Genomic DNA, 24,619 nt, shown 5'->3' with positions numbered 1-24,619 from the left:
CAGTGTCATTCCAATCGAGCAGACAACCTATCCAACGCGTATGCAGGAAAGAGAAAGAAAAACCTAGGATAAACCGCATTGCATACATTTGGGATGACTTGGCGCCACTCTGTATATAGTCACTCTAGATGCAGAGTTGTCAAAAAGATTGTTCGAATATTACGAACACAATTTATAGCGTCCGCCATTATAGCGCGTAAAAAACTGGATAGCGCGTAAAAAGCTGGATACGCAGAGAAGGTTGCTATAAATTTAGCAATGCTATAAATTATCTGACTATTGTATTATCTGACAACAGCGCCAGAGCAGGCGAGCGGCGTTCTCGCGCAGCGACTGTTGTTTGAGTCTTGGCTTAAGCAAAAATTATAGAAATGATGGTTTTCATTGACGATGGAATGAGGCTTCAGTCTCGGTTCACAGCCTCAGTGTAGATTTTTACGTGATTTTTATGCTGGCGTTGGGTACTTTGCTGGTAAAGTGTACAAATTATGGCATCTTTTGACCACGACCACCTTAACTATACATTAGTCAACCGTGGTTGGTGTAAAAAACAAAAAAAAAACAAACCAAAATAGCAAATTGTTTTAGTAAAACTGCTTTAGTTTCTGTATTTGTAGTTATTCACAAGTAAAGTAATTATAAACGAGCATGCCTCGCGCTTATTCCCGTTCTCCAATGCGTTCGCAAAAGCATTCACGCCGAAGGTCCCGTTCCAAATCCCGCGATCGGGATAAGTATTCTGGCCGAAACGATTACAATTCCCGTTACCGCCGCTCTGAGGAACGGTCTTCAAAATCACGCTCTGTGGGTACTTCATCAGCATCCTCAGCTAGAAGCAGTGCTCAGCCATCTTCTCGCCATCACCATCATAGAGATCAAAAGAAAAAGTATACCAGCTCTGGATCTGACTATCGACGTAGAAGTCGTTCCAAGGACCGCAACCGCGAAAGGCGTGACGAGGATAGGAAGCATACAGACACACGAGAGAAGTACTCTCGTAAACGGACCAGTTCGAGTAGTTCCAGCAGCAGCAGTAGCAGTAGCAATAGTAGCAGCTCTAATTCATCCAGCAACACAAGCACTTCGGGATCGAAAAAGTCTACGGACAAGCCCGATGAAGAGTTCGTATTTAAATCGTTGGCGGAAGTTCGTGACATCGAACCGGATAAGGCATCAATCCTGGAGAAACTGGACGCAGACGAGTTCGTTCCGCAAGCCTTCGTGTCATCCAAGAAGCCAAACGCCGGTCAGGTGGGAGGAAACATTGTAATTGATTTGGCTGCCCAAACCATCAAGGTACCCAAAACTGAGGAAGAGCAAGCAGCAGATCCATTGTTTCATCCGAATGTAAGTTTTTTTGTGTGTGAATCAATTAGTGTGATTGTAAATGACTTTAAAACTTTTTGATTGTTATTTCTAGTTCTTTGGAAACGACGATGAACGGATGTCTCAATGGGTGCGTAAGTTACTAGCTATGCGACAAAATGCATAAAAGGTGCCGTTTCAACAATACGTCATTTTTCAATATTTTAATAAAGTTTTATTCGATGGTACTACTACAAATTTATTGTGACTGTGCAACTAAAATATATCCGATCCCGTCTTCCGCGCTCTGTTCCAGGCCTCGTCCGAATTTAACAATTCTTCTTCGGATGGTTCCTTGGGAGAGCCATCCTCATTCAGCTTGCTCTCTTTAAAATCGTCGATCACTTTTTGTGCGTACACAGCGTTGAATAGATCTTGGCTGGTGAATTCAGACTGCACCACATCCGGTGCCCGGTAGGACACGTACGGCTTAAACTTGCACCCCTCCAAGTTGGGTACAATGATCTCCGGGATCTTTTCCGCGATTTCAACATACTTGCCGTCGTGCGTGACGCCCGTGTCCCGAACTCCTCGCTTGTCGATCGGCATGTCTGGGTATAGCTCCGGATTAGCGGCACGAAGCTTTTTGAAGATTCGTGTACCGCGCTTGTTGTAGAGCAGGAATTTTCGAAAATTGTGCTTACCAAAACTCGCTGCGGTCGTACTGATGCTGCGCTTCAATATGTGATACATTTTAAGTAAATTAGATCAAATTTCTTAAATAAATGCAAAGAAAACTAATATTGTAATATTCCTGTGGCGTGCGATTTTAGTTTTTTTCTGTTTTCTTGCAATTTGCATGTGACGGATGTCATTTTGACAAATACGCATGTTGACTTCGAAGAAGGTGTTCCTTATTTTCAAGTTTACTTCATTATCGTTCGTAGTATTGCCATTATCCCTAAAAAACTTTAAATATTGCTGACGATAATAGCGAAACATTTAAGCATAATTGTTTAGTTTTTATGTAACAAAAAGACATAATAAGATGTTGAAGCATCTGTATGGCAGCTTATATTCAAAATCGAACACTATTGCTAAGCGGAGTGTTTATCATGTTGCGAGAATTCTGGATGTAGAAAGTGGTAAATATAATGAAAGCGATAAAGTCCAAATACAAGTAAGTTCTGGTCATTTTATAATAAACATTGAATAAATTATGTGTATATTTTTAGGGCTGGGTTAAAGCTGTTCGTAAAACGAAAGAAAATGTTTTTCTGGATGTTAATGACGGAACGAGTCCAAGCAATCTCCAGTTAGTCGTTAGTAAACTTAAGCTAGGCGAGACGGCTTATGGTTCATCAGTGGATGTAAAAGGCACACTTAAACAGACGCCAAAGGACCAGTTAGAGCTGAATGTGGACACTCTACAAGAGCTAGGGGGCTGTACACTTTCGGACGGTTATCCTTTCTACCCGAAAAAAGCTTATCCTCCAGAATATATTAGAAATCATCTCCACCTTCGAGCGCGAACCGCTGCGATAAGTTCCACTCTACGTGTGCGCCACCGTGCCATACATTGTATCAATCAGTTTCTAGATCAGGAAGGTTTCATTCAAGTACACGCCCCGGTCATTACCTCCAACGACTGCGAGGGAGCTGGAGAAGCTTTCAAAGTGAAACCAGCTAGCGAGCAGTTAACGCGGCAAGTATCTAAAAACAATTCACCGCTCGAGGACAGCTATTTTAATGGCCCGGCTTTCTTAACTGTGTCAGGTCAGCTACATTTGGAAGCAATTTGCCATGCACTAAGCAAAGTCTACAGCTTTGGTCCTACATTCCGGGCAGAGAATTGTAAATCTCCCATTCACTTGAGTGAGTTCTATATGTTGGAACTAGAGGAGGCATTTATGGATACGACAGAAGCCCTGATGAACAGAATCGAGTCGTTAGTCAAAACGGTTACACGGTCACTATTGAACTCTGTTTCGCCAGACATCGATCTCGTAAGGAAATTAACTACCCAGTCAAGTCTTGAGAAAGATTTTGCATGGTTGGAAAAACCTTTCCCGCGCATAACCTATAGAGAAGCAATTGATATCCTCAAGACTAATCAAGGAAAACTAAAAGGAGCTGTGCAAGCAGAAAGCGGGATTAATAAAGAACAAGAGCTTTTTCTGGTTGACTACCACCAAAGTCCCGTGTTCGTTGAGAGGTGGCCAAAAGAGATTAAGTCGTTCTACATGCGAGAATACCCGAACGATTCGAGCCTTGTCGATGGTTTAGACTTTCTCGTTCCTCATGTGGGTGAATTAGTCGGCGGAAGTCTTCGTGAGAACGATTACAATCGTCTAAAGGAGAAACTACCGGACCATGACGCCTTGGGATGGTACCTGGATCTGCGCAAATTCGGCTCTGTCCCCACGGGTGGATTTGGACTTGGCCTAGAACGGTATCTGTCTTGGATTTTGCACGTGCACAATGTTAGAGATGTAATACCTTTTCCACGCTGGGCACATAATTGTCCAATGTAAGATTATTGTGGAATAAATGTATAAAGGGAAGTAAAAATATTTTTTAATTTAATGTTCAACCTTTTGAAAGAACTTCAGTATGGGACACAAAGCCAAGGGTAAAAATTTAAAATGCCCTATCCACCTGGTTGTTAGCTGAAAATAGAAAATCAACTATCCAGTCGCATCTGCGTGGTTTATCCTTAAAAAGAAAAAGTCTTTCGATAGAATTAAACAAATAGGCGGAATGGAATCGGCGGCGTAGTCTCAACATTCAATAGTAAAAATGTTTACCTGTGTGAATGTACTTTTACATGGTTACGCATTTCAACATCCGGTATGGGTATCCTTGGAAACTATCAAATATTATTTACTGGTTCTAATTTCAAGCGAAAACCTTGGCCTTTCCGTGACACTGTTCTTTTATATATTGATTTGGACTAATTAACAAGGCAAAGAAATGTTAACCAAAAAGGAGAAATTGTTAATCCGCCCGTGGCAAATGCAACGATACTACAATCACCGCGTTAAGGTGGAAACCGCTGCTCCGGCAATTGATTTTCACCCTCCAGCAGAACGAGCCCACATCACGCAAAAGTTGAAAAAATTGCAAAAAGAACGCGAGCGAACGGAGAAAATTGAACGGGACAACATTCGTCTACTGCAGCGACTTGGAGCCATAATGAGTAAGAAGCGGTTGGATAATATATGGACCCATGCCAGACCAAAGTAAGTTCATTGCCATTCATCAACCAACTAATTAAATGGTCACCACATGAATTTAACTCAAACGTAGCTTTTTGAGCCGAGAGTATATCTACCCTATTCGTCCGAAAACAACCGGTGCCGAGTTGGACCACAATCGCCGACGATCTTTGTCATCGAGATCATTGGACGATTTAGGAGATTCAACCGAATCTGCAAATAATCGTCCAATACGATGCAGTGCTTGCACAAGACGAGCATACAAACCAAACAAGGTGGTACCGGAAGAAAGAATGCCGTGGGCACCACAACGGAAGACTTCAAATCGAAAACATATTAACGAGGCACAATTGGAAACACACGTCTGTTGTAGATTCTGCTGCTGCAAGTAAATCTCCTCTATTTTTGTGTAAACAATAAAACTTCTAAGGCGAAAAAATAAAGGTGTTTTGGTAAATTAAATAAGTCACAATTAGTAAATTCCACTTCTGTTTGTAATCAGTATGTATTTTAAATTCGCATCACTCGAATTTTACTTAAAGATAAACTTGTAGCTACCCTTTACTTCAGTGGAATGAAACGGGAGCTGTGGGTAGCACCGATACCGGGCCGACCGTGCTTAACAGGCTTGTATGTAAGCGAAAACTCTCCAAGGTAGTGACCAATCATCTCCGGTTTGATTTCCGCCTGGTTGAATGTTTTGCCGTTGTAAATACCAACGATGGAACCGACCATCTCCGGAACGATGATCATGTTGCGCAGATGGGTTTTCACGATTGCGGGCTTCTCATTCGGGGGAGCATTCTTCTTGGCCTTGCGGAGCTTCTTGATCAGAGCCAGCGGCTTACGACGCAGACCGCGCTTGAAACGTCGCTTAGCACGGCTATGCATGAGCTCCATCAGCAGATCGTGCTTCATGTCCAGAAGCTGGTCCAGATCCACACCTCGGTAGGTGAATTTACGGAACGCGCGCTTCTTCTTAACGCCCTCGGCATCGGTGGTGTCCGCCATGGTTACGGAATTACGATATACGGCACTTCAAATCGAAATTTATCGAAATTTCTTCGCGACACTACGTCCTCGCACAAAAGATGTGGACGAAAAGAGAGTTTGACGTTTGCTTTGTTGCGGATGTAGTTTTACGCGTTTTTTGACAACGGAAGATGGATTCTGCAGAATGAAAAATGCGAATGCGTTTCAAAAGTATGCACTGAGAGATATTTTAATGTTGTTAATGTTTTTGTGGAGTAGCTTCACCAGTGTAGCACTTTTGTAACAATATGTGTTTAGCGTTTTTGTGTTTTTGTTTTTGCTTAGATTCAACCTATCCAGCTTTCCACGAGCGATAATAGCGGATATTGAGCACAAGTGGGCACAATCTTTTGACATGCATTGGAGGAGCATCGAGTTCGCCCTGACGGAGTTACTATGGATACATTCATGATTGTTTGTTGTTCGAGTGTAAAAATTTAACATTGTTTCATTTTGGTGGTTTTTGATTGGACGATGGAATTAACGCGAGTGTCTCGTCTGTTTGTCTGTGCTATATATATTGATTATACCACACTCAACCCCCGCTAATATGAAAAACACCTCATTCAGATCAAGCGAATTCATTTTAATCTGAATATTTGGTAACTCTATTCATTTTCACACACGCGCAAGGTGCGCACCCTATGAACTTGTTGTTTTGATTTGACGAAAACCATCGTTTTGAAAACATGTCAAATATGGGCGAATTCTTAACATCCAGATTGTAGAAGAGAAAACTGGTTCGACAGTTTTAACTAAAATGGTCTATTTAGAGTACTGGAGAGAGATAAGTTGCATATGCCGAAGTTGCTGAGCAAGGGGAAACGTATTGAGATTTTTTGTTTTTTTTAATTTGCCCGGTCAACTTAACCGTCAATTGGGTCCTAAAATTTGTGATAAAAAGATGATTTTTTTAGAAGGAACGATAAAGCTTTCCATTATGACTACCAGAGTATAGTTTTTTCTTTTTTAAAAAGATGCAGAGCACTAAAAAATTAAAAAACAAAAATATTGTAATTTATTCTCCCTTGACATTAAAGATCTTCCTTGACATAACGAAAATAACACGTTTCTGGCAACAATGATAACTTTTTCTCACTGGCAACTCTGGTTTGACATTAGAGCAGCTGATCGTTTTGACAGTTACAGCTTCGCAGTTGTCTCTTGTGCTTGTCTGCGTTTTGCTGGTCGTGAGGAAGTGGAACATCAAATTTGTACTAGTTATCGGATAAAAGTTTTGATTCGGGCAATGTATTCCAATCCATCCCCAAGCAGCACTTGCAACATCTTCCATGTGGCTATTAAGTCTTGTTTAAATTGCAAAAAACTTCACCGGTTACAGTATTGAAACACGCAACAAATAAGCAACTTCATGTTATTAATATGTTGGATTCAGGTTATCCAATACTTATACTGGCTGTCACAAATATATTAGTCAATATCTAGTAACATGAAACTTCATCGCAACATCGTGTTATTATAATGCCATTGCTAAACAATAATGTCACATGATGTTGCATCATGTTGATTACGGCATATTGTTAAATAAAATGTAACCAAACAAATACAACCAATGTAACATCATATTCCGCCATATTTTTATGAAAAAATATTTTTCAACGAAGGAATGTTTTTATTTTAACAATAATTACACGAACATTCATCAGGAATCCATGGCATTTACTAAAATATTATTTGATTACAGTATCTAGTTCGATTTTACACCGCATTTTTCCATCGTAAACGAATTCTTAATCTGGCTGGGTTAATTCTTTAAACTTGAAAATAAATAAATTAATAACTTTCACGAGGCGCATCAAATAATACAAAGCAAAATTATATTTTGCACGATAAATTTTGAATGGCATGGAGATTAGCTCATAATAGGCCCAAAAAACTAAAGTCGCATTAAGAATATTTATTAATGTAAATAATTTTCGTCTTGGAGCCCAGAGAGGAAATCCCGGTTCCCGCTAAACATAATTCGTGATGAAGTTGCTCATAATTGTTTGGTTTTTGTGCGAGGAAAAAAGAGAAGAAAGTATTTTTGTTTTTGTTTTCACGCAAGTTTTGACAACGCGGCATAGGATTTCGTGGGAGTGCGAACAGGCTTAAAATCTCTTTTAGTATCGTAGTCGCAAGTTTTGACAACGCGACATAGGATTTCGTGTGAGTGCGAACAGGCATAAAATCTCTTTTAGTATCGTAGTCGCGAATACCTGCTTGTATTTAGATAACGCGCATTGGTTTTTGTGCGAGAAAAAAAGAGAAGGAAGTATTTTTGTTTATATTTTCACGCAAGTTATGACAACGCGGCATAGGATTTCGTGGGCGAACAGGCTTAAAATCTCTTTTAGTATCGTAGTCGCGAATGGATAGATAACGCGCATTGATGTTCCATAAAACATCTGTGTAACAATTGGTTGCATATAGGCTCCACCTCTTGCGCTTTTTCAATCACATAACAGTTCGATAAAGGTAACTGATGCGAACTTTTACCATATTTGAATGTTTCAATTATAGTTGCGTAACCCTTCATGCAACAAATGGTGCTGCTTGGGATCGATTCACGGTGCTAGACTTTGTCCAAACCTAGTTTGCGCTAAGAATGACTAAACGATGTCAAACTGATGGCCAAAAGTATAATCTCGGTACAATCGACCCCGCAGAACAGTATGAAAAAAAAACGCCAACCGAAACTGGCACCGTATTATCAATCAGGTTGGTATGTTCTGCTACTCCGATGTGAACCAGCAGTAGGGCGAACGGTAGACCAAAAATTTCTGTGCGTTTCGAACCAAACACGGTCGCATCTCGATGGCGGGTGTTGCATCCGAAAACTGAAGCCATCCACGCTGTGACCAAGTGCAGTCACTACGCTTATTGCTGATTTTGACAAAGGCCTTAATTAAACTGAGATGACCGGAACCGGAAAATGAGCTGTAAACTCAGAAAATGTTTTAGGTCGCGATTGCCAAGCCATTTCCTGACTTTGTAACTTTTGACTTTTTGACACACTATCACATGAGCGTGAAGGTAAACAAAAAGTTTTCCGTGACATTTCAAGACATACTATGGTTTCTTTTTATAATTCGTCTTGTCTAGACACCGCTTGACACAACCATGCACAACTATAGTTTGTCTATATAAGGTTGCCTAAATGTTTATTTTTTGTTCAAAATTTCACAAAATTAAAATAAAAAGGTTTTTAATGGCAATAGCCTAAAAATATAAAATTGAATATCAAAATATGTGTTCCTAACCCTAACCTCATCGATACAAGCTAAAAACGACATAGGGCTTTAGGACCCAATTGAGTATGACGCTTGATCAGTTTTTAATGTGAATGCATTCATACCAACGGGGTTCAGATTAAAGAAGGTCATTCAAGCGGGGGTACACGATATTAGGATCCCTTACCTTTTTAGGAGGGGGGCTCCCATACAAATGAAATACAAATTTCTTCATAACTCGAGAACTAATCAAGCAAATGGAATCAAATTTGGCATGTGGGGAGTCTTGGAGGCAGGAATTTTTTAATGATGGTTTGAGACCCCTCACCCCTCTGGTAGGGGGATAAGGGCTCTCATGCAAATAAAACAGAAATTTTCGTAACTCAAAAACTAATCGAACTCGAGAAATTTTAGACTCTTTCATAAAACATTAATCAATAACAAGACCACCAAAAACTATCAATAGTAACATTAGATAATTCAGCGCGAGACGACCACAGGTCGCGAGTGTTGCCGGCGACCTGCCGTCGGAAGCGCCGGCCACTGCGGGGGGCAGCCCCCCGTAGAGATCACCTCTATCTAGGTTTATTTATTTTCCTAGATCTACTGATCTCTATTACTTTCCTTCAGTTGGGTCACCCCTGCGAAATGGTACTTTCTACGAAAAGATTTTCCGTGAAATGGTACATCCCGCGTAAGGTTTTTCGCGAAACGGTATTCTGCGAAACTCTATTCCGCGTTATGGTCAACCGAGAATTGGTGTTCCGTAAAATGGTATTCGTCGAAATGGTTTGTAATGATGGCGAATATTTAAATGTTATCCGCTTTATTTTATCAGGCTAAGCAATGGGGGGAGTTGTTTTCTACTTTACTGTGAGGAAAATTTGTATATTAAAACACCCATGAACTCCTCAGAAACTTGCAAAACTCAAGATTGTTACAAAGGTCATCCGAGATTCGCGATTTATGTACAACACAATTTATTTTGTGGCAATACGAAGTTTGTCGGGTCAGCTAGTAGATGAATATATGAATTATATAGATGCGCAGTATCACCACGTCAGAACGTGAAAAGACATAAACGGAAGAATATGCAGCGAAACCAAATCTTCTGAGAAAAAGCGCTACAACTTGGAAGAGCAGGAATATGCATAGGTCTGCATCGTTCTCAGGAAACGCGAAAGTTCTACCAGAAACTGAATGGATCCCGCAAAGGCTTTGTGTTGCGAGCCGAAATGTGTCGGGATACAAGGGGAAAATCGCTGAGAACATTGTGCTAACTGCTACGATCGTATTGGTCGAAACTTGGCTTGGTAGACCAGGGTCGTACCTCGAGGTCAAGTGCGAAATTAAAAAAAAGCTCAGCCATCAAGTATTAAATAAAATTTGATAAAACCAAAGATATGATTCACAGCCTAAAATTTTTTTAGACCAATAATGATTCAGTGTTTAGTGAAACTGCGTTCGCAAGTTTCCGTCAATTGCTGCTGCATAGGCGTAACGCATACTTTATAACTTGACAACTGCGCTGCATCAGCGATGTTGACAGCTAACCTTCGTGACCCGTCAGCCAGTAGGCAGCGAAAGCACTCACAGGCAGTAGGTAACAACGTGAAAGGAAGAAAAATTCGGTGCTACCGTGGAAAGAACTTTCCATCTTCGGCGCAAAAGTGAATTTTCAGTGAAAAGCTCAAGTGTTAAACCACCCGCGGAGTGGTAAATCAATCGTTTTCGGCACAAACGGGTGGCTATCTATGCGAGTTTACTAATTACGCGTTTGAAAAGGCTGGCCCAAAGTAGGAGTGAAAAAGTGGTTCTTGACTATACCATCATCCACCAGTGGTGAAGAGTGGTTAATCATCCATCACGCACATACACCAACACACAAGAACATATTTCAGTAGGCGAAGCATTCGAGTAAATTGGAGGAAAAATGGCGTCGATAGATTCTCAAATGAAAAACCGAATGCAAGGTTTTAAAAACAAAGGAAAAGACCAAGAGGTGAGTGTTTCGACTAGTTTAACGATTTGTGGTTCGTGTGGTGTAAAGAATGTGGATATTTTGACCAGTTTGCTAGCCTGGAATGTGCAAAATAGTTTTTATGCGTAATACGTATTTCACAAAAGAACGGGGTGGAAAGGGCTGGAACTCTCCGGAACGAAAACATTTAGGTGAAAAACAATATGCTTGTGCAATGTGAACGGGAAGGTGGAATATGCTTCCGGCAGGTAACGTGAGTGCATAACAGGCGCAGCCGAAAATGATGGTTTTGACCTTTCGACTGATGGCCGTCACCTCCTCGCACCTATACAGCGACAGCCAGCCAAGAGCAAAGCAGATGCTGAGCTGAGTCGATCCGAGCGCAGCAAAAGAATAAACGAAAAATAATTCGGGTTGAAGGTGGCGCCCGATGGTTGAGAACAAAAACAATGAAACAGGGAACGAACACAATAGAAAGCAATTTTGGTTTCAGCCTTTCAGTCGAATCAGAATATTGACCAACATTCCCAAAATGATATTAAAATCATATCGTTTCCATGGAAATTGTTGAAAAAAATGTATCTATCGATTAAGATATTCTGCAAGTGGTTTTCAATAAAAATGTATTTTAAAGAATTTTTTTTTATTTAGAGTGGTTTTAACCCAAAGGGTCATTCACCATTTTAAAGAAATGTAATTTTATTAAATTGTTGACCATCATCTAAAAGAACAAGAAAAACGGTTGCATAATTAATAGAATGATGACATAGAATGTATTCTATTGTTGGTAAGATTCCTAAAAGTTGTTGCACGATTACAGGTTAGAAACTCTACGATACTTTCTAAATAATTTATTGCAAGACAACTTTTCCACAATAAACATCTTATATACCTTGGAAGCTCTTATCAATTTGTCGTTTCTGCTTCACAGGAAATGCGACGTCGCCGGAATGAGGTGACAGTCGAGTTGCGTAAAAATAAACGTGAAGAAACGATCCTCAAGCGCCGTAATGTACCACAAACAACAACCGAATCGACAGACGAGGATGATTACACATCGCCATCAAACCTGAAGAAGCTGGTCGAAAAGGCAGGCAATAGCGCCGACAAGGACGAACAGCTGGCAGCAGTGCAATCGGCTCGTCGTTTGCTGTCCTCAGATCGAAACCCGCCGATCGATGCACTGATACAGAGTGGAATATTACCCATCCTGGTCGGTTGTCTCGAACGGGATGATAATCAACTGCTACAGTTCGAAGCCGCTTGGGCTTTGACAAATATCGCATCAGGAACATCGGCACAGACCAACCAGGTGGTTCGCGCTAATGCCGTACCACTTTTCCTGCGTTTACTTGGTTCTCCTGCTCCTAATGTTTGCGAGCAAGCTGTCTGGGCACTGGGTAACATCATCGGTGACGGCCCCTGTCTACGGGATTACGTTATCAACTTAGGCGTAGTTCAACCGCTCTTGTCATTCATTAAGCCCGAGATCCCAATACCGTTTTTACGAAATGTCACCTGGGTCATTGTTAATCTGTGTCGTAATAAGGATCCCCCTCCGCCAGTCGACACAATTCTCGAGATTTTGCCAGCTTTGAATATGCTAATTCATCATACCGACATCAACATCCTCGTGGATACCGTATGGGCCCTCAGCTATTTGACCGACGGAGGCAACGAACAAATCCAGCTCGTAATAGACAGTGGTGTAGTACCGAAATTGATCCCTCTCTTATCGCATGTTGAAGTCAAAGTACAGACGGCGGCTTTGCGGGCCGTTGGCAACATTGTCACCGGTTCAGATGATCAGACACAGGTACTGCTGCAGTTCTAACTTGTTTCGTGGCACATTTGACTTTCATACTTACTATCGTTTTAGGTCGTATTGAATTGTGATGCTCTGTCCCATTTCCCTGCACTGTTGAGCCATGCGAAGGACAAGATTCGCAAGGAGGCAGTTTGGTTTTTGTCCAACATTACGGCTGGCAATCAGACACAGGTGCAAGCAGTGATCGATGCCGGTCTGTTGCCGAAGATCATCGAAAACCTCGGCAAGGGCGAATTCCAAACACAAAAGGAAGCCGCGTGGGCGATTAGTAATCTGACGATAAGCGGAAACCGGGAACAAGTAGCACAGTTGATCAAGGACGGTGCCATACCACCATTCTGTAATCTGCTTATTTGCAAGGATACTCAAGTGATCAACGTAAGTAACGTAGAAGATTGCGGGTGGAAACTTTGTTAATTCAAATTTTTAATGTTAACAGGTTATCTTGGACGGTATCAATAACATGCTGAAGCTGGCCGGTCCCCATACGGAGGAAATTGCCAATATGATCGAGGAATGTGACGGCGTCTCGAAAATTGAAATTCTGCAAAATCACGAAAACATTGAAATCTACAAACTGGCGTATGATATTATCGAGCAGTTCTTCTCAGATGAGGTAAGTTGGATGGAATTAGGGATCGATCTAGCTTGTTTTACAATCTCTTCCTTCATTCTCAGACCGAGGAAGCTGTTCTGGACGAATTGAGACCGGGAGTCGATGAGAATGCGTTCCAGTTTAATCAGAATCCGAACGTACCCAGGGATGGGTTCAACTTTTAAAACAGATACGGTATCAGCCTGACAGAGACAAACGCAGGTAGCAGCTGATTGGTCTAAAAAGAACTAAAAAACAACCGAAACACTAGACTTCTATATCTTCCTCTAAAATACTGCACACCCTGCTTAGGTTTTGTAACTTGACAAGCCACCAAGTCACCAGCTCTTGTTCTTTTTTCTCAAACTGCACCATTCGAAACAGCTCAGTTAATCTGATCAGTTGCTTTTGAAGTCAGACAAATAGATATGCATCAGAAACCGAAGCAGAGCAGAAGATATATTAACATAACAGACATAAACACACACGGAACGCTAAGCCAGTTGGTGAGCAAGCAAGTAAGCTAGTTATCTTAGGATTCACTTCAAATCTAATTGAAAGAAGCAAGTTAATAATATCTATTTATTATAAAAAATCACAGACAGAAAATCTTCAACAAAAACACTCAGTGCTGAGAGGACAGTTTAGTATTAACTGACGACAAAACAGCAATACCATCATCAGTCAAATAAACACACACACACACTCACCTACACACACAGCCCATTTGAAGACGCTTATACACACAATAATGCATACACACAAACAACACGTGACCGTTGGAAGAATTTCGAACTTTTTTTTTATTGTAAAAAAAAGTAAAGCAAGTAGGCGGATTTAAAGTTCCTTCCCTTCTTCTAATCAAAGAATAGGGCGTTCCTTGTAAGAAGATTTTTATGTCTATTTTTTAGAAACCGATTGTTAGTGTTCATTTTTAGAAACACTTTAATCCCATCTACGTCACGCGTCATGCTTGTGGGAGAAGTCGAACCGAAGACGTTCATTTGTTCTTATATCCATTGTTCCCGCTGTTTAGGAAGAAGGGAAGGAGTGCTAACGAGAGAAACTTTCTCAAGAAAAATCAAACATGATTTGAAACTCGATCGCTAATGTAAAGGATGTTAAAAACGCGCATTTTGCTGTTTTTTTAATTGAGCAAAACGAGCAGACAGGCGTTGAGAAATATAGTCGAATTAAAGCATTAGGGAAATGTTGCTTTTAAAAAAATCAGGATCCATTCGTTGGAAAGGAGAACATATTTTTTCCATGTAAAAAGGCATATTTTTTATATAATTATAAACATTAAACGGATCGAAATAAACCAATGGACTGTAATTTAGCAATTTGTGTTAACGCAACGGTTCCGAGCGGGAACGAGATTGCAGAGAAATTGTAAAGATTATCGCCAAAGAGAAGTAAATTATTACGAAAAAAAAACTTCTCATTTTTCCGAGCCACCCAAGGCTTCTCTCCTTTTGATTTAGTTTAAGCTTTAATAGTAGAGAACCAGTAAGAAATAAAGCAAACAACAAGCCGCCCCTGTTACGGTAGGGGTGCGGATATGAGAATCGACAGTGTTTGAAAACGCGTCTTCTCGAATGTTTAACCACAAATCGCACACGCGACAAGTGAACAGATAAGCTCTTAATGTAATTAAGCAGCAGCGCACTCGCAGAATTTTTGTAATTATTTTCACATTCACATAACAAAAAAAACAAGCAACAAACAAACAAGCGAATCAAACTTAGGTTGCCAGTCCCTTGCGCGGGTAGCAGCGGATGTATTATCAATTGTGGGGGAGAAAACGAAACTCACGCCACGTGATATGCGCGTGTTATAGGAATTTTAAACAAATTTTGTTCTTGCGATAGGCAATTGAAAGTTGCTCTCAGCAGAACGCACTATTTTTGGTAGAACAACCAAGAATACAAAGTTATTTAACGTAAACCGAAAGAGAAAGCAAAAAACTTAACACCGAGACAAAGAACTTAAACTAGAAAATTAAATTTTCGAGTTATGGACTTGAAACTGAGATGATGAAAATCGGGTAGGAAAATGAAACGACATTACCATTTTTTATGTATTCAAGCCTAACAAAAATTGGAATAAACGAAGAAGAAGAAACAGAAGCAGAAGAAGAAACAGAAAAAACAACACAGACACATACACACCAACTGAACAGCAGAGGAAAACAAACTAAATTAGACTTATTTTTGTCCTTTCTGGAAATTTGGAACGATAATAAAACAACAGGCCGATGAATGCGGAACATTATGTTTTTGCGTGTGTGTGTTTTTAGTGAATGATCCGAATTGTCCCTTGCAAATTTTCTTTGCACTATACCTGTAGTTTTTCGTTTCCGGTTACAGTAAGCAACACGCTAACCCGAATATCTGAGGATTGCAATGTCAAATGGGTACAGAGATTGTTAACATTTATCTTACGCACACTTTGCCACGTATACGTGTACGCGGGAATGTTTTTTTTCTATAGCGAAATCGTTTCCCGATGCCAACAAACCACCAATACCATTGCGTATCAGCAATCCTTATGAAACATGTCAGGCTTTTCTATTTTTAGTAAACATTTTGTTCAGTTTTCCCTTTTCATTTCAACCAATTGTCACGTCAGTTTTGCATTCTGATCAAAGGCAATCTTATTCAGTAACATAGCGATACGACCGTAACCTTAGCAACCTGTTTTGTTGATTTCCCTCGTAGACACACGTGGTGCTGAGTTTCCACCGTTTCATAATCTGATATACGTAGGAATCAGATGGAGAGGAAGGAACTAAAGGTAAGATTCACATCGATTTTTCATTTTTGAAATCAATGAAGTTAGAGCATACGGTTTAATAAAAATTCAGAATAGAGATTCTGAGCAACACAAGGGAGTTGTTCAAAATGTAGAGTCGAGGTGTACCTATAAACATTATAGGAAAACTTAGCATTGGGTGAGTCGACTGCGACATGGGCCCTATTACGGCTCTATGCACGACCAAAATAAAGTAGCTCGTTTGTCATTTGCAGACAGTTGAGTCACTCAGTCGAGTTATTCGTCAATTCACGGTTAGCATTCACACCTTTCACGACGATGTTCCGGGTTCAAATCCTAACTCCACAGATGTCACGACTAACTCAAGCTGTTACAGTAACTGTAATATGAAAATAGGGCTAGTCGGATTCCACGGTTGTGTTCCTCTTACGCTCAAAAACTCCTTGTTTTCCCGGTACGCTAAAGAGAAAAGCGAACAGGCATTGTGCCATGAGGTGCCCGCTACCGACGGCATTCCAGGTGCTCTCCTCTCGACGAATATCAATAACTACGTTGACCACACTTAGGGTTGGCATCTCGCTTCGCACCGCGGCAAATCTTGGATATCGAATGCCACGTGCTGGGGGGTTTCTACCGTCTCTCTGCATTCCGGACAGACTGATGTCGCGGCGTATCCGAACCGGTGCAGGTATTGCCTGAAGCGACCATGACCCGACAGGAACTGGGTCAGATGAAAGCCGACTTCCCCATGTTTCCTGTTCAACCAATATGAACCGGGAGCCGGTATGAGTCGGTGCGTCAATCTATCATTCTCGGCCGTATCCCAGTTGCTCACTAATTTCCGAGCTCCTCTGGTGCTTCTCGTCCGCCGTAACACTCGTTATTTTCAACAAGCATGATTCCAAAATGGGGATCATTCCAGCGATGACGCATACTGCCTCCGATGATATTGTTCTGTACGGCCATCCTCGCAGGGTTTTTTTGACACGCCGCACAGTGGGACGGCTTCAAAAATAGGCGGACATCAGCTTTTGCGGAGAAACTATTAAGTTTTTCGCATTAGTGTCTTCGCAAAAGTTTCTTGGTTTTTAATTTATTTTTTTGTTAGATAAAAAAAATTTACATTAAGGGGGTGAATCAATAAATAGAAAAATTAACTTTTTTATTTTAGGTCCAAAATAAACAGTGCCTAAGGAAAAGTGGGAGAGAACATTATTTCAAGAGTATTTGGTGAAGGAAGAAAGTTTCTATCCCTTAAGGGAAAAAAGATATTGAGCTACACAATAACAAACCCCCTTAATATCAGTTTTCCTAATTTTACTTGCTTATTTCCGTTTCTACATCGTTTTGATGTTCAGTAAAATTTAAGATATAGTAAAAATACGTCTTTTTGCTGAAGAGAGCGAGACTCTAACCATATGGAATTTTAAGCTGTTACAGTTTTTAGACAATTTTCTAGTCAATTTTAAGATGATTTATTTCAAAAAGGCGCAAGTATGCGCAGCCAATCTCAGCGACTTTATGTGCTGCAATGTAGTGGCTTTCATTTTATGTATATGTCACGGTGGATCACGGTGGAACATTCGAGCAAACTGCGACTAAAAATATCACGTTTAACGCCTGAAAAATTACATAAAATAACATAATCGATCAATACAAATGGTATAAACCCATTTAAAATAAAAATAAATTTAATACTAAATGATTTAAAAATTCACTGATGTTATATTTCTAAATAACTGTTCATTTCTTCATCGTTAGCTTCGGAGGAGTCAATAGTACCGTTTCCCGCAAAATCTGGTTCACGCAATAACTTCAGTGCTGCTTCACTGAATGGCATTTTCTTCCGTTTTGTGTTCTTAGCCACTGATGAAATTATCGGATCAGATGATAGCATTAAACGGTTAAATATATCTTGATTTGTAGATACTCTGTGAACATAAGCGTATGCAATTAGGAACAAAACACAACATATATGATGACTAATATGCACCTTGAACATTTTCGCGCTCGATATTCCCGGAACATTTTGACGTCCTTATTCCGGCATTCTTGCGGTTCTTCTGACAAGGCACCGATAGGGAGCACTGATGCTTGGATAATATCTGCACCATGGATAAGAATTCGGTGCATACTAGCTGTCATTTTGTACCATCCGTATAATGAACCAGATTTTGCGGGAAACGGTACTGTAGTGTCTGGTCGTTTTTCTACGCCAAATTTCCGAAATACGCACAACGCACCAAAAGACGTCCGTCCAAATCTACGTTCGTCCAAAAACTGACGCGCTCGTTTCGGGAACGATATTCATACTCTGATATCCGTGCGTCTCGTCTCGGACCTCGGACGATCTCCGATCTCCCTCTTTGTCGTACTATTCGTCTCACGAAACCAGTGAGATTCGAATTACACAATGTATGTTCGTTCTCTCGTTCTTTCGAACTTTCGGAATGTCGTATGCATGCATGTATTTCAGTTGCACTGAAACAAATGATACAATCGATCCAGATTCATTAACTCGCTAATTCATTTAGCCTGACATGTTCCCTACATTCACCCCTTCCCCTACTCTATTGATAAATATGACACGAAATCAATTTCCTTAGTCTTTCCGGTTTTAATCACCCTTTTGATCACCTGGATGACAGATATAAAATCAGCCAAATTTTTCGTTTAGACTCTCGGCTCTAAAGCCCGGTGGATGTCACTGGCGTTTAAGCATTATTTACATGCAAATTCTCGACGCCACTGCAAAGATTTCATTAGGAAATTTCGAACGAACACGCTGAGCCCAACATCAGAAACGACGTGTCCTTAACGGGAAATTAGTAGTCTTTAACTTTTCTTCGGAAAGCCCAATTTCGAAAAGTTTTCGAGCACAACAAAGGAGTTTTGTATCTAAAAATGTATTCACTGCATTCTTCTTGTCAATCTGAACACAGTAAATATATTGTCATGAAAAAAAACGACTCATTTTACCTTAATGGGCATCGATCTAGAATTTTTTATCATCATCATTAACGCCATAAAAATTTACCACTCTATCAAAATCATCATATATCATGCAAATCATCAACAGTTTCAAAATCATCGTCATCCATATCATCAAAGTCGTCAAAGTCATCAACATCATCGATATCAAAATCATCAACTCATCAAAATACTCATCACCATCAATTGATCAATACCATCCACATTATCAAAATCTTAAACACTATGAACATCATCACCATCCAAATTATCGTCATCAATATCCTCAACTGCATCAAAATCATCAGAATGATCAACACTATCAAAATAATCAATATCATCAACACCATCCACATCATCAAAATCAATAACATCAACAATACAAAAATCTTGAACACATCAAAATTTTCAGCATTTTCTGGTGCTCATCATGAGCAACAACAAATTCAAAATATCAATGAATCAATATCATCCACATAATCAAAAACATCGTTATTATAATCATCAACACCTGAAAATCATCCAAATCATCATCAATATCCTCCACACCACCAAAATGATCAACATCATTATAATCATCTAAATCGTCAACATTATCAAAATAATCGGTATTAGATTAGCAACACCATCAACATGATTAATGCCACGCAGATCATGAATATTATCAGCATTATCGATACCAAAATCATCAACACATCAAAATCGTTAACATTATCAAATTATCTATATCATCATCATCAATATTATCACAATCCTATTCAAAACAATCAAAATCGTCTATGCCATCCACATCAACAAAATCGTCAAAATTATACGTCTCAAACCTCATATCTTCAAAACGTTCAAAATCATCAACGGCAGCATCATCCAACATCACTAACCCTATTAACTTCTTCAACCAAAATCATCATCATCAATATTCTCAACACCACCAAAATCATCAAAATGACCAACATCAGTCATCAAAATCGTCAACCTTATCAAAGTCATCGCTATCATCGTAATCAATGTAATCAATCCTTCCTAAATACTCGAATCGTAGCACTGATATACATAAACCAAAGCTTGGCATCCTCTGTAAATAACTAATAGATATTTACCTAATGTCTGCACAATCAAATGGTTGTGACAAATAGCCTTCGCAGAGGTATATAAGCGCGTTACTAGGTGTCCTTCTCAGGACACACCTTTCGCACACAAACGCATTTTCAAAGCCTTCCCAGAGGCGCTCAAACAACGCGTACTAGCTTATTTCAACAACGGATTCTGCCTTCCCGCAATTGCACAACATGCTATCATGCATGCAAGCAGTTGGAAATGCTAAAGATGTAGCCCTCACGTCACAGGGGCAGTTTACAAAGTCGGACGCGCACAAGCATCTTTTTTGATATCGCCTATTATATTATATTGGCATATTGGCAATTAAAACCGTCAAAATTATCATCTTCAAAATCGTCAACATCATTAAAATTATCAACGTCAACAGCGCACGCAAGCGCATTTTCATAGCTTGCCCAGAGCGTTCAAACGGCGCACACAAGCGCATTATTCGTAACCCTCTCAGAGGCACACAAGCGCGTTTTCATAGCCTTCCCAGAGGCATTCAAACAGTGCACACAAGCGCATTATTCGTAGCCCTCTCGGAGGCATTCAAGCAGCGCAAACAAGCGTATTTTCATAGCCTGCCCAGAGGCATTCAAGCAGCGCACACAAGCACATTTTCATAGCCTTCCCAGAGGCATTCAAACAGCGCACACAAGCGCATTATTCGTAGCCATCTCGGAGGCATTCAAGCAGCGCACACAGGCGCATTTTCATAACCTTCTAGAGACAGTCTAAAAAGTCACCATATGCGCACAAGCATCCGTTCATTTTTCAATACCACATGCTATATCGCTTACAACACAAAGCCGCTTCTAATTTGCAGCTCAGTAACGATTTAGCACACAATATTTTGCCGAGAAAACTATACTCACACTTTGAGAGCGTTACTTGCGCCAATGTAGTGTCTGGTCGTTTTTCTACGCCAAATTTCCGAAATACGCACAACGCACCAAAAGACGTCCGTCCAAATCTACGTTCGTCCAAAAACTGACGCGCTCGTTTCGGGAACGATATTCATACTCTGATATCCGTGCGTCTCGTCTCGGACCTCGGACGATCTCCGATCTCCCTCTTTGTCGTACTATTCGTCTCACGAAACCAGTGAGATTCGAATTACACAATGTATGTTCGTTCTCTCGTTCTTTCGAACTTTCGGAATGTCGTATGCATGCATGTATTTCAGTTGCACTGAAACAAATGATACAATCGATCCAGATTCATTAACTCGCTAATTCATTTAGCCTGACATGTTCCCTACAGGTACTATTGACTCCTCCGAAGCTAACGATGAAGAAATGAACAGTTATTTAGAAATATAACATCATTGAATTTTTAAATCATTTATTATTAAATTTATTTTTATTTTAAATGGGTTTATACCATTTGTATTGATCGATTATGTTATTTTATGTAATTTTTCAGGCGTTAAACGTGATATTTTTAGTCGCAGTTTGCTCGAATGTTCCACCGTGATCCACCGTGACATATACATAAAATGAAAGCCACTACATTGCAGCACATAAAGTCGCTGAGATTGGCTGCGCATACTTGCGCCTTTTTGAAATAAATCATCTTAAAATTGACTAGAAAATTGTCTAAAAACTGTAACAGCTTAAAATTCCATAAGGTTAGAGTCTCGCTCTCTTCAGCAAAAAGACGTATTTTTACTATATCTTAAATTTTACTGAACATCAAAACGATGTAGAAACGGAAATAAGCAAGTAAAATTAGGAAAACTGATATGAAGGGGGTTTGTTATTGTGTAGCTCAATATCTTTTTTCTCTTAAGGGATAGAAACTTCCTTCCTTCAGCAAATACTCTTGAAATAATGTCCTCTCCCACTTTTCCTTAGGCACTGTTTATTTTGGACCTAAAATAAAAAAGTTAATTTTTTTTATTTATTGATTCACCCCCTTAATGTAAATTTTTTTTATCTAACAAAAAAATAAATTAAAAACCAAGAAACTTTTGCGAAGACACTAATACGAAAAACTTAATAGTTTCTCCGCAAAAGCTGATGTCCGCCTATTTTTGACGCCGTCCCACTGTGCGCCGGCTGCTACGCTATAAGTACACCTGTCGAGACGTGTACTGATGCAGGGATGGCGACTGTCCTGACTTCCATCCCCTCAGGGGCACGACCACCCTCGCAGGGCTTATCATCAAGCTCAGTATTGCTCTGTCTTGCAGACCGCTCCGCTTCCACTTCCAGTACGTCTAGTTGGCGTTGCTTGTTCGCTGATTGTCCCTCCACATTCATTGCAGCTGCACCATAATCTGTGCTAAAACGCTGCTGGCAGCGTTCCAAATGCTCTCCTCCCGACACATTTCATTCACAATGTTCTCCGCGGTCCACGGCTCCGCACAGCGGCAAATCTTGGACATTCGAAAACCACATGCTCCGGAGTTTCTTCTGCTTTTTCGCATTCTGGACAGACGGGTGTCGCTGCGTGTCCGAACCGTTTATTGCCTGAAGCAACCGTGCCCTGACAGAAACTGCGTTAGGTAAAAGTTAACTTCCCCATGTTTCCTGTTTAGCCAGGTCGACAGCACCGGTATGAGCCTGTGCGTCCATCTGCCGTTTAACGACGCATCCCATTCCTCTTGCCATTAGACCAAGAACTCCACTTGAACTAGTTTTCGAACTCCTCTAGTTTCCCTTCTCGTGTAGCACTCCTTATCCTCCTCGAGAGTGATACTGATGTGTTTGGCTGTTAAAGTTCAGCCGATCGATAGTGACCAGCAGGATTTCCGTTTTTTCCGAGTAGGGAAATCTGCTGAGCACCTTAGAAGATACAGTACTATCAGACACCTGAAAAGATAACTCAGTGAGTGGGGTTTAGGTATCCTGGCCCCCCTAATGGGGCGTGACGATCCCGACCCACTAAACCCCTACTCGGGTCTCCAGCCTCAATCCCCTCTGGCACCACCTTATCGATATATATTATTTCAGGGTAATGGTAGTTAGGCTGTTTATTCGCCGTTGATCGGCTCTCCAGCGGTTTGTAGTTCAAGTACAATCTGCGTAGCAGCCGCATTGACCGTTCCCCAGACGTCGGAGCTAGAACACATCCTTTGGACTAAGTTATCCGGAGTAGTGTCCTGTCCACTCACTGCCTGCATGTAGCTTCTCGCGCCCCCGAAACGAGGGCATATAAAGAAAACATGTTCTGCAGTTTCTTCTACACGCGGGGGACTCCGCATGCCCGAACTTGTACAGATACTCTCTAAAACAACCATGCCCTGACAAAATCTGTGTCAGGTGGAAGTTGACTTCACCGTGGCGCCTGTCGACCCACCCGGATACGTATGGGATAAGTCGATGTATCTACCGGCCTTTTGTGAAATTAGACCATGCCCGCTGCCATGTGGTCATCGAGGCCGATCTTGTAGTACTCCGTATGCCGCTTGTTCCACGTTGGTTGAAGCACTTTACGTCCTCGCTGATGATGATACCAATAGGCTTCATACCCGCAAAGACGCAGATTGCGTCATGTGAAACTGTGCGATACGCACTCGCCACTCTTAAGCACATGAGACGAAAGGTACTTTACAGCTTACCTAGGTAGCTTTTGGTTTCTAATGCCGATGACCACGCCGGCCCGCCATACCTAAGTATGGACTGGACCACGTTGGCTAATAGCCGTCGCTTGCTGCCATATATCGCAGAGCTATTAGACATCATACGAGACAATGCCGAAATAGCTGTGGAAGCCTTCTTGCAGGCATAGTCGACGTGGCTCCCGAATTTTAGCTTGTCGTCGACCATGACTCCCAGGACCGCGTTGATGAAATAGTGCAGTCCCCGACGCTGATTCTTGCTTGCTGCACCGACTTGCGGTTGTTCACCACGATAACCTTCGTTTTATGATGCGCTAGCTCCAGTCTCCTGGAGCGCATCCAATCTTCAACAATATTTATAAAGTGGGTGGCCGTCAACTCACCCTCTCTGATAGATTCACCGTAAACTTCCAAGGTGATGTCGTCGGTAAAGCCGACAATCACAACCCCTACTGGGAACTTTAGCTTCTACACCTCGTCATACATGACATTTCACAACACCGGGCCCAGTATGGAACCGTGCGGAACCCCTGCGGTGATTGAAACACACTTCCGACCCTCCTTCGTGTTGTAGCATAGCACACGTTTCTAAGTAGTAATTTTCCAGAACCCTGTACAGCGACCCCGGCGCTTGGACGTTCCGAAGCGGCTATGAAGTCCCAACTAGCGCTATTAAACGCATTTCTCACGTCGAGGATACTTGAACGTCGCCCAGTAAACCATTTGGTTTGTATATCTCGATTGCAATTGAGGTATACGAAATCATATCTGAACGAAAAAGTTATATTTCACGCCATATAAGAACATATATGTACCAAAGTGGAGGCGATATACGTGCGAAAATTTTGACAACTATTTGTAATTCTATTTTGCGTAGTTTTTATAACACGCAACTAAATACTCCTGAATATATGATTAAGATATAATCAAATATTGCAATTATCTATACTGCTTTATAATTCACAGTCATGAATTGTATATGAAGACACGCACGACTGCAAAACAACTTATTGTTC

The 24,619-nt window shown here is 40.9% G+C and overlaps 6 protein-coding genes across 6 annotated transcripts; 4 read left to right on the top strand and 2 right to left on the bottom strand.

Annotated features, from left to right (window-relative positions):
* The first annotated feature begins 581 nt into the window (after window positions 1–581).
* LOC128742689 (uncharacterized) lies at window positions 582–1,548 on the top strand. Its single transcript, XM_053839128.1, has 2 exons — window positions 582–1,347; window positions 1,421–1,548. The coding sequence occupies exons 1-2, from the start codon at window positions 649–651 to the stop codon at window positions 1,490–1,492; spliced, it is 771 nt and encodes a 256-aa protein (XP_053695103.1). The 5' UTR covers window positions 582–648; the 3' UTR covers window positions 1,493–1,548.
* On the bottom strand, window positions 1,531–2,133 carry LOC128742690 (39S ribosomal protein L41, mitochondrial). Its single transcript, XM_053839129.1, has one exon. It carries the CDS (start codon window positions 2,056–2,058, stop codon window positions 1,582–1,584), a length of 477 nt encoding a protein of 158 aa, XP_053695104.1. The 5' UTR covers window positions 2,059–2,133; the 3' UTR covers window positions 1,531–1,581.
* A 176-nt stretch (window positions 2,134–2,309) lies between these two features.
* LOC128743237 (probable asparagine--tRNA ligase, mitochondrial) lies at window positions 2,310–3,839 on the top strand. Its single transcript, XM_053839780.1, has 2 exons — window positions 2,310–2,485; window positions 2,541–3,839. The coding sequence occupies exons 1-2, from the start codon at window positions 2,354–2,356 to the stop codon at window positions 3,837–3,839; spliced, it is 1,431 nt and encodes a 476-aa protein (XP_053695755.1). The 5' UTR covers window positions 2,310–2,353.
* A 439-nt stretch (window positions 3,840–4,278) lies between these two features.
* LOC128744037 (uncharacterized) lies at window positions 4,279–4,915 on the top strand. Its single transcript, XM_053840780.1, has 2 exons — window positions 4,279–4,547; window positions 4,615–4,915. The coding sequence occupies exons 1-2, from the start codon at window positions 4,279–4,281 to the stop codon at window positions 4,913–4,915; spliced, it is 570 nt and encodes a 189-aa protein (XP_053696755.1).
* Window positions 4,916–5,009: 94 nt separating this feature from the next.
* LOC128742282 (uncharacterized) lies at window positions 5,010–5,637 on the bottom strand. Its single transcript, XM_053838605.1, has one exon. The coding sequence runs from the start codon at window positions 5,532–5,534 to the stop codon at window positions 5,085–5,087; it is 450 nt and encodes a 149-aa protein (XP_053694580.1). The 5' UTR covers window positions 5,535–5,637; the 3' UTR covers window positions 5,010–5,084.
* A 4,728-nt stretch (window positions 5,638–10,365) lies between these two features.
* Window positions 10,366–15,456, top strand: LOC128744641 (importin subunit alpha-3). The gene is made up of 5 exons (XM_053841796.1): window positions 10,366–10,790; window positions 11,701–12,585; window positions 12,649–12,975; window positions 13,037–13,213; window positions 13,276–15,456. Exons 1-5 carry the CDS (start codon window positions 10,722–10,724, stop codon window positions 13,375–13,377), a joined length of 1,560 nt encoding a protein of 519 aa, XP_053697771.1. The 5' UTR covers window positions 10,366–10,721; the 3' UTR covers window positions 13,378–15,456.
* Window positions 15,457–24,619: the final 9,163 nt, after the last annotated feature.

Source organism: Sabethes cyaneus, chromosome 3 (genome assembly GCF_943734655.1).
Source record: "Sabethes cyaneus chromosome 3, idSabCyanKW18_F2, whole genome shotgun sequence".
In the NCBI taxonomy this organism is placed as follows: Eukaryota; Metazoa; Arthropoda; class Insecta; order Diptera; family Culicidae; genus Sabethes; species Sabethes cyaneus.
This window is presented reverse-complemented; position numbering and strand designations above follow the sequence as displayed.